Source organism: Eutrigla gurnardus, assembly GCF_963514095.1.
Source record: "Eutrigla gurnardus genome assembly, chromosome: 23".
In the NCBI taxonomy this organism is placed as follows: Eukaryota; Metazoa; Chordata; class Actinopteri; order Perciformes; family Triglidae; genus Eutrigla; species Eutrigla gurnardus.
Window position 1 is genome coordinate 6,557,681 of NC_139934.1, and position 9,978 is coordinate 6,567,658.

General features: G+C 42.8%; 1 protein-coding gene across 1 annotated transcript; it reads right to left on the reverse strand.

Annotated features, from left to right (window-relative positions):
• Positions 1 to 238: 238 nt before the first annotated feature.
• On the reverse strand, positions 239 to 5,074 carry snx15 (sorting nexin 15). The gene is made up of 7 exons (XM_084002591.1): positions 4,836 to 5,074; positions 4,207 to 4,363; positions 3,602 to 3,717; positions 3,145 to 3,421; positions 2,898 to 3,059; positions 2,113 to 2,313; positions 239 to 870 (listed from the first exon to the last, which is right to left on the reverse strand). Exons 1-7 carry the CDS (start codon positions 4,932 to 4,934, stop codon positions 749 to 751), a joined length of 1,134 nt encoding a protein of 377 aa, XP_083858717.1. The 5' UTR covers positions 4,935 to 5,074; the 3' UTR covers positions 239 to 748.
• Between the last annotated feature and the right edge of the window lie 4,904 nt (positions 5,075 to 9,978).

The window sequence follows — 9,978 nt, forward strand, 5'->3', positions numbered from 1 at the left end:
CGCTGAATAGGTTCCTTTATCCAACCGGAACATTTCCAGCCAATCAGAAGTGTATCTGCGATTCAAAAACAAACCAGTGTTTGAGAGAGAGATCCAGACTTTGACAAATGAGGTTAGACCCGCTAACACATCCTGGGGCCTTGTGACACGTATCTTCACCCTCCCATTATGTAACCTCATCTCGATTATGCTGCTTTAACCTTTAACCTTTAACCAAGAAAATAGATACCTCACCTCCTTAAATTAAAACCATATTTATTAATCAAAACATTTGTTTGTGCAAAAAATGCAAATTTACCGACATACACTCACATGACTGTATTTCAGGAGAAAACGTTGTAGAAGGAAGATAGAAATCAAACAGGAGAAAGAGATTGGGAGAGAGAAAGGATTATTCAAACGTTAACGCATGAAGTTTACAGTTACTTCATATTTATAATTAGTTAATCAAAGATTTTTCACTACATAAAGGCAACTGTAGTGAAGTGTGTACCTCAGGAGTAGTGTAGTGTGTGTGTATGTGTGTGTGTGTGTGTGTGTGTGTGCTGGTAGTAGAGTTCCACCTGAATGTATTGCTGAGTGTCAACAGACTTTACAGAGAGAGAAAGAGTGTTTGTGTGTGTGTGTGTGTGTGTGTGTGTGTGTGGATGTGTGTGTGTGTGGATGTGCTTCACAACCCTGAGCGTCTTTGTCTTTGTTTGTCTTTATGTGTGTGTGTATATAAGGGTGTATATAAGTGTGTGTGTATCTAAGGGTCCTGTGTATGCGTGTGTGTGGGCGAGGAGTGCCTGTCAACCAACATCTCCGTGTGCTTCAGATACTCGGCCGTCCTTCTCATCACAGACTCCCTGCGGACTGGATCGGGGTCTCCTGGTCACACAGAAAGACAAAGACGGGAAGACAGCAGATTATTTATTTATGTATATATATTGTCCAGTTATGGCATTAGTGCACCTGCTAATGCTTCTGCTGCTGTGGAAGAAGTCAAGAGGACATAGAGAGTCTAAAGACATTGTCTTACTACAGTTTAAGATCCGTCTATAGCTGAAAAAGTTCCTTGGCAGCAGTGGGATTTGAACCCACGCCTCCGAAGAGACTGGAGCCTTAATCCAGCGCCTTAGACCGCTCGGCCATGCTACCTCTGAAGAGCACTTCCCTCCCTCTGGACAATGGGTCAATATCTCCCCAATCAGGACACACTCAGGGCCACTGGGGAGGAGCAACGTCACCAGAGATAAGCCATCAGAGGGTAGTCACATGACCCCACAGTGTGCACACATACTTGTGTTGGTGCATGACTGATGACTGATTTACTACTGGTGGGGCTGGTACTCCTCAGTTAGACCGCCATGTCTAACCCTTTGCTGTGCATTAGCCAGAGATTCATAAATGGGCTGACTTGCCGAAGCAATTCATTTGCAGAGTTCTGGTTATTCTAGGTCCTTCGGCTGTGCATAATTCTATTATTTCTGTGTCTTTCAGAGACCTAAAAAACAGTTTGACCCAAAGAGACTGGAGCCTGCACCAGCGTAGTGTTGCAATATGTAAGTATGGATCAATATTATATGGAGAAGGAGGGGGACAAGCTGACAGTGCACTACTCATCATAACCATTACTAAGTGTCTATTCTGGTATGTTAAGATCAGAACTGAGGAAGCATTTTGGATGAGAGGCTTGAAGAATCTAAATAACGGAAGATTTGTGGCTATTTCGAGAGCTGCATGCCTCAAAGTCCACAGCTGAAAATGTTGCTTGGCAGCGGTGGGATTTGAACCCACGCCTCCGGAGAGACTGGAGCCTTAATCCAGCGCCTTAGACCGCTCGGCCACGCTACCTATACATGACTGCAACCAGACACACAGATTCAATTTCCATTTATGTAAAAGTAGGCCAGTAAATAGACCAAAACAGAAATGTAATGAAGAGGTCACTTGCTGCACATGCACGGTTACTATGGCAATGAAGCTGGCTCATGCCTCATGCAGGAATGGCCGTGAGTTCAGGTAAAATGCCAGATGCATGTGTGTCTGATCAGTATGTTGGAAATACGACTGGACTGTCATTGAACCGATACTTTGCCCAATCTCCCTCGATACCCGGCATCTTCTCACCTTGCACTCCGGTGATCAGTATATCCACCGCCGTCCTGTATCCGCGAATGGCAGAACTAAACTCCCCCTCCTTCTCCCTCTCCATAGCGGCGGTTAGTTCGGTGGCAGCCTGGTTTAAGTAGCCCACGTCCCCTCCGTCCAGACTGCTGAACGGCAGTGAGAACAACTCTGAGTGGTGGTCACTGGAAGAATTGGATTTATCTGGGAAAAAAGAGAGAAAAGGAGCAAGAGAATTTACTTCCTTGTAAAGAAAGACACACTTAGAAATGATCAAAGATAATCTCCTCAGAAAGCTGAAAAGCATTGCTGGCAGTGGTGGGATTTGAACCCACGCCTCCGAAGAGACTGGAGCCTTAATCCAGCGCCTTAGACCGCTCGGCCACACTACCTGATAACAGATGTAAATCACTACCAAAAATCATCTGTGGAGAGCTGATCAGCAGCCGATGACACACCAGCAGGGTTTTATGTTCTGCAATAATAATATTTATTGTGTTTTATTAACCCCATAATTACTCATATTATTAACCAAGCTCTAGGAAACAATATTATTAGGGAGCAAAGACATGTTAGAGCTTGTCGTGATGTATAGCACAGCCTATAAACGTCCTATATGGACCTATTATTTTCACAAACAGGAATCAGATCATCATCATATTTGTCATGTTTATGTTTGCATGTCACATTCAGGTCTGTGGATACATAGTGGGAATAATTAAAGACAGATTTGAGATGGCTGAGAGAAATGGTCTTGCTTCGTGTGTATCCATCCATTTATTTTTCACCTTGTTTGTAGCAGGGATCAAAGACGGCCAAGTCATTGTCAGTCAGAGGAGGCGGACCTTCCTCTTTTGGGAACGGGACTTGCTCTTCTGCCACGGAGTCAAACAGGGAATCAAATTCTTCCTGGGACTCCTGTGATTGGTGGGTTCTGTCTGGAGACGGAACTGGAGGTGGAAACATGGAACAAAAGGTTCAAATAAATAAAGAAAAGCACACATCAGTGGAGTGTTTTTTTGTTTTTGGTCGTACCTCTGTCATCCAGCTCTGCATCACTAAGCTCCTCTTGTTCTTCCGTCGGAGAGCCTCCCATCTCGCTGTAAGCCTCGGCCGCCACCTCCGGTTCCCCCATTTCTAAGCCCAGGTTGGTGCCCAGGTCTTGGGGTAAGGTGGGAGCCTCCCTCCCCTCCTCCTCCTCCGCAGGCTCGCAGTCTGAGGCCCTCCGCTTAGGGAGGGGGATGAGAGGGGGAGGCAGAGGCCCGGCAGAGGACAGAGGGGCGGCATCCAGAGGCCTTGTGACCTCACCGCCCTGAGAAAAGAGGGGAGGGAGAGACAGCAAAGAGAGAAAAGAAGGATGATAGGTAAGACATGTGGGACAGAAAGGAGAAGGACAAATTAAAAGGAGTCCAGCAACAACATGGCATATGTTTTCCTGCGTGCAGACGTGTTCGGCTATTTCACATCACGTCTGTACGAGAGTGTGTCTCACTCTGAAGAAGTCCTTGAGCTGTGGGCTGTTGTAGAGAGCAGGTATGTTGGTAGTAAATAGAAGCATGGCCTCCGCAGCCTTCCTCCTCTCCTCGATAACGGCCTCATCAAACCGTCCTGAAACAGACAAAACAACAGTCCTTTTTTTTAGTATATATGACTCAACTGTGATCCTTGCTTATAGCAGTTGTGAATTGGTAACAACTGAAGAATAATGCAATAAGCCAAGGGGGGAAATGTCACAAGAGTGGTGAAAACATGTGAGAAACTGGCAAACTGCTGCAAACCATCTTATACAACCCTTTCCTAGAGGGATTTGTATCTTTGAGGTTAAACCCCAACAATTTTGTTCTAATTTCATTTAGTTTCTGTTCTTATCTTATTTTACTTCAAATACGGTCTAAATTACAGTATGTATGTAATAATGTCCTTTGCTTTGTGATGCCTTGTTGTGGGATACAAATGTAAATTTACAGATGGCTAATTGAGAAGAATGATGTATTGAAGTAGTATATGAAAAAATGAAAAAGTAATAATAAAAAAGGCTGCAAACCACAGCCTAAAAACAATAACAGTTGACAGTGTGTTACAATGGTTTGCCCATACCAAAGACTTGGGCCCGGGGGAAAGACGGGAACTCCTCCTGTCTTCTGAACAGGTTCCTGTGTGTGTAGGCCAGCTCCCCGTGGAGCTTCTTCAGCTCCGAGAACCTCCTCCACACCACCACCTCCTTCACATCTTCTGGGTGACGCTTGGACACAAACTGCAACAAAAACACACAGAAGGGAGGAGAGAAGACGACGTAGAGAAGTCATGGAGCAGCTTGTTGTGTGTCAGCAGGTATAAGAGATGAGGGAGGATGATGTTCAGGTATGTGGAGGTATGATCCGCTTGTGTAGACCCCAGGGTATTAGTGTGGTCATGTGTGTGTGTGTGTGTGTGGTCATGTGTGTGTGTGTGTGTGTGTGTGTGTGTGTGTGTGTGTGGTTGTGTGTGTGTGTGTGATCATGGGGGTGCTGCTGAAACTCATGAACTGGATCACAAGTTCACTGTGCACAGATAAAAAAGTCCTTTGTGTGTTTCCCCCACTTTGTTCTTGTGACTACCACTGGTGTGACGTCACAAATGTAAGCTTAACGTACGTAAAAGAAGAAAATAAAACGACGAAGCACACTATTTTCATAACTACGTGTAGTACATGGCAGCTAAAGAGAGATAAAAGCGGGTAAACTCACCCTCGCTGTCACTTGGTACTCGGTGTGTCCCTTCTCGTGTGTCCGCGGGTCGTTAACGGTGAAAAAACGGTAGTATTCGTCTTTGAGTTTCCGTGACATGTCCGTTCTCGGTAACGACGGGAGGAGGAGAGGAGAAAAAAAACCTCCAGCGTGTTTTTAGCTGGCACGAAACGGAGCCGTCAACGCTGTAGCGGCTCTGTTGTGATTCCTCGGTCCGCTCCGCTCACTTCCGGGGTCGGTGACGCCTGCGAATGCGTGATGACGCATAAGAGACGTCGAGTTCAACGCCACACGTTTGATACAATGCTGCCTTCACTGTGGTGTCGGAAATGTTGGTAAATATGAGTTTCCGACACGGAAATTAAACATTTTCGTAATTACGAGCAGAGGATTTTCTTGACCGGAAATGGTCATCATGGCGGAAGAAGAGGTCATATATTAGCTGTTGCTTGTGTAGATAATTTATAAAATATCTGATATAGAAAGCTATTTAAAGTTATATCCATAACACACGGAGTGCAACGTTATTACAAGCTGACGTTACCTTGGCGACGGTTCCGACAACAAAGCACATGAACCTGACATTCACGTAATTCCGATTTAACCAGTGAGCACGTGAAGGCAGCATAGCATAAGTAGCATATTGTGTGAGTTGCAACGCAGTCTGAGCAGTTCAGTGCTGTTTGAATTAGCACCATCTCTTCGCAAACAATAATATGTGGCATTATCAACATTTTAATCAGTTATTTCTCATAACACACATGTTTGTATAAATCAAGACAACAGACATGAAATAATAGACATGACATGAAATAACAGAGTTTATAAAACAATGCATTAGCTCCTGAATTTGATTGACACAAGAACAATGGTTGATTAAAATGGAAGTAAAAGTCATAACATTGAGTAAAATACATTACAATGCCAATGTAAAGACCATTGGAATACTGCAGGGGGCACTAAAGGTGCATTAAATACATCTCTTGTGCAGAAAATCACCAACAAGTGAATTGCTGATACAACTATTGGGTTGCTTTGACTACAGAAGCGACAGGATGTGATAAATAAAAAGAACAGGAGCTTCTCCCTAAAGAAAATCAGACTAACCGTATACTGTTATCACATTTCTTATCCAACAAATGATTTTAGAGAAGACCGTAGAAGGTGCAAACCCAGGAAAGAGCATGTGGCTCTGTATCGATCAAAGTAAAGGAATGGGAAAAGCTTTACAGATTTTATCAAGCACCTTTCCTGACACTTTAATTGTATAGTTTTTGGATAAATCTTCAAAAGATAAGGTGGTTCCATTTGAAATATTGAACCACTGTCATGGGAATAACCCTATTCCACTATACAACTATACAGATTTGAAACATTGTGGGACAATATAGGTTCTAGTCAGGTCTGTTACAGTGGAAAAGGGATTTTTTACAGTGAATATAACAAGCTTTCAAATGACTTTTCCTTCATGATACATTTCTGGTGTAGATCTGCATTCATATTATCTCTGTTTTGTGTTCACGAAGCGAACATAAAAGGTCCAGGCCGTACCCTGTTTGAGACAATACAACAAAGACATTACAACAGACATCACTGTAATACTGAGGAAGTTCCAGCAGCGCATTCATGTCCTTTCCCAAGCTTCCTTTTTTTAATCTCACAGCTCTTTTCTATAATGTGATCATGTTGACTTGATGCCATTTACTTCTTCTTTTTTTTTACAGACACTGAAATTAACTCTCAGAAGATCCTCATGTCAGTGTTTTCATATTATGTCGTGAAAACCTCCTCAAAGCCTCGACAGCTTGAGCATGAGTTCAGGTAACAGCTGGGGCCTCAAAGGTCAGTAGATGCTGTTTTCTTTTCCTGGTAATTGCCTGGTTACTTGAAGGGAACGTGTGTAGCACACACAAATGAGGTAAATATTTAATTTGGGATAACCCGTTCAGCTGGTTTGGCTTTTCTTATATCCCTTCCAATATCTGTACTTTCACCTCTGACTATAATAAACACCTTTCTGCCTAATTGTACTTTTGAAATATAGACCTTTATATATTTTTAATGCTTTTATGTACAGAAAGTAATATGTTTAATTCAATATTCTATGCTTTTATACAGAGAGGAATATAGTCAGCGTCGTGAGCACATCACACGGTTTTAAACACAAAACCTTCAAAATAGCAGAGGATGGTTTCGATCCATCGACCTCTGGGTTATGGGCCCAGCACGCTTCCGCTGCGCCACTCTGCTGCGGTGTGTGAGTGAGAAAGTGTAGTAAATCACCGAGTCAGGCTACTGTGTATTCTTGTCACTGAGAGGCGCATTCTTACATAACAGGCAACCTTTGTTGCTGACAGAAGGAGTTGGTGTTAGGGGGGGGGAGAGTAAGGGGCTGAAAGCATGGGAACCGAGCCGGGGAGTGAAAAGGAGGCAGTGTGTGAATGAGAAAGAGATGCATGTGGGCTGGGGGAAATATATATATATATATATATATATATATATATATATATACACTTTTGATTTAACCTATTTTTTTATTATCTACGTATATCTATATCAAAAGCAGGATGTTACTTGTGATCCTGTGCAGTTTGTCCCACATACATTTTTGACGTATTTCTGTTAAAGCTGTGATGAACTCGTCCGTGTCTGTCCCACATTCATGCCACTGAAGAGTAAAGAGAGGAACAGTCTCCCCTTTGTCCGTGGAAAGAAAACTAGGCCGCGCACGGGGAACAAAGACAAATGAGCACGGGGGAATACATCACAGACAAGGCAGACAAATGGAGAGAGATTAGAGGTAGAAAAGGCTATTATAATGTCCAAGCAAGGTGTGTATGTGTGTGTTATACCCAGTGGTTTAATACTTCACAATATAAAGCAATAAAATGAAACAATATGTCCCTATAAGTCCACCAAATATAGTGTGTAGACGCTGTGTGAACTCATAAAAACTCTCTACAGCAGCCATCAAAAGATACTTGAACCGTGTATACATGGACAGCAGCGAGGCCCCCGAGACAATGAGAGACCTCGGTCAAACTGGTCTAAACTGGTCCAGGTCTGCTCCCGCTGTCTTGCAAAATAAACTCTCTCAGAGAGATCAGACGTGGATTTACAGGGAGGCCCCATGTGTGTGTGTTCATGTGTGTTTGTGTGTGACCCTCCAGGCCTGCAGACTACAAATTTGTTACAGAACAATGTGTGTTGCTTTTACCCATATTTTTGATGATTTGAAGGAATAACTTTGGTAAAAAAGAACTAGCAGTTATCCAAAGCGACTAACAATAAGTAAATTTGTTGGAAGAAAGTGCAACATCTTTATCAGTACAGTTAAGAGCAAGTTCAAGCGCGCCCAAAGCTGTTATACAACAGAAATAAGTGCTAAGATACAAAGTGCAAAACACTACAGTAAGTGTCCTGTCTATAAAACTGCAGACACGTTTGCCCTTGTTTCCTCTGAGTGTGTGCATGCTGGATTTACTGGCTCCGCCCCCTCCTAATATGCACAAAAAACAAAGCCTGTATCTCCAACGCGGGTGCACTGCCACGTCAGGTTTTAAGATGCTGATCTGACCTCCGGTCAGTCCTAGTCGTCAGACATGTGAAGTGACTCGGTGTTTGGTGAAAGACTTGGCAGCCTTGACAGCGTCGTGTTCCCTTTAATACTCGTGACCATGTTCCTCTCAACCCCCTACTCATAAACATGTTTTCACGTGCTCACCCCAGCCTCTCTCCATATCTGCCCTTTCTCCTCCTCTCCCGGCCACTCCTCCTTGACTCCTTACCCCGTCTGTCTCCACCTCTTTCCTTGTTTATTTCCCCCCTCAAATCTCCAACTCCAACATGAACATTGCTCATGTAATTGTATTCTATGGAGGCAAAAGAAGAAGAAGGGCTGAAGTGGCTTTTTTCCATCCAGCGTTAAGTGCTGGATCAACAGCCAGCAGTCAACAGCTCTGCTACGAGCTGACTCACACATGATCTGCAGGCCAAAATAAAGACAGAAGCAGATGGTGTGGGTTTAAATGTGTGTTGAAGGGGGGGGGGGGGGGGTCTAATGGCATCATCTATACCAAACAATAAGACAGGGCTGCCAAACACGTGTTTGGGAGTTCATGGCTATATTTAAATAGTCATCACACTCCCCTCCCCAGCGAATATGGTTTTATCCTGGGGGCCCAAATATGGAACGTCGTGAACGTGCCTATACTTTACACGTGGCACGTGAGTTTTGCTAGTAGGTTTTTTTGTTGTTGTCATACAAAACATCCCTAAAACCCTTCAGGGTATAAAAGGGTATAGACTGAAAAGTAAAAAAAACATACGGGTGCACAAAACAAGCACACACATGCAAATGCTGAAAGATTGCAAAACCAACAATATTCCCCTCTCAGCGACGGATACAGCTGACTGGAATATGAGTTAGTAATATGAAGTGGTGTTGAATACAGCCAGAAACGACATGTAGACGATCTGTTCTAGATCTTCCTGGAAGTCTGTTACCGTATAACTCTATAAAGGTCAACAACAGCTGGGGAAGAGCACAAACACCAAACAAACATCAACAACAACAATGTACAAACACTTTGGGACGGAACTAAAGTAGAGTTTTCAGGTATTTTATTGAACTATTTATTTTTCTGACAACTTTTTTACTTTTACTCCCAACATTTCAAAACAAATATCTGTACTTTTTACTCCAAATAGGCTAGTTTACTTTAGTTTTAATGCATTTGAGGGGAATTATAGATTTATTTTCTTGTTAGTAGCAGAAATGTCCTTCAAAGTGATACTTTTTACTGTATAATTTGAGTTTTCTCTTTTACTTAAATAAAGAAGTTGAATGAGTTCTTCTGTAGTTTTACTTTACTATAGAATGTCTGTACTTTTGCATGCAGATATTTTGCCTGTATATATTCCACTTACTACAATAATTTCCTCAGCTAGGCCAATGAAGAGGATTAAATACAATGTTTTTTGTTGTTTTGGGTAGGACTATAGTTAGGGCCTGATTATATCACACTGCATAGTTCACTCAGTGAGTGAATACATGAAGTATTCATGATGATAATGAGTAGGAAGTGGGGTGTTAATCTAATCAATCTAATCCATCCATTCATCAGTTGCTCATCAGTGTGGT

What these genes read in the sequence shown, in the direction of transcription:
- snx15 (XM_084002591.1), bottom strand. Translation starts at nt 4,934, where the DNA reads ATGTCACGGAAACTCAAAGACGAATACTACCGTTTTTTCACCGTTAAC. An exon ending in TGCAGAGCTGGATGACAGAG is followed by an intron (nt 3,060 to 3,144) that starts GTACGACCAAAA and finishes TTCCACCTCCAG; the next exon opens with TTCCGTCTCCAGACAGAACC. An exon ending in ACTGATCACCGGAGTGCAAG is followed by an intron (nt 871 to 2,112) that starts GTGAGAAGATGC and finishes CTGTGTGACCAG; the next exon opens with GAGACCCCGATCCAGTCCGC.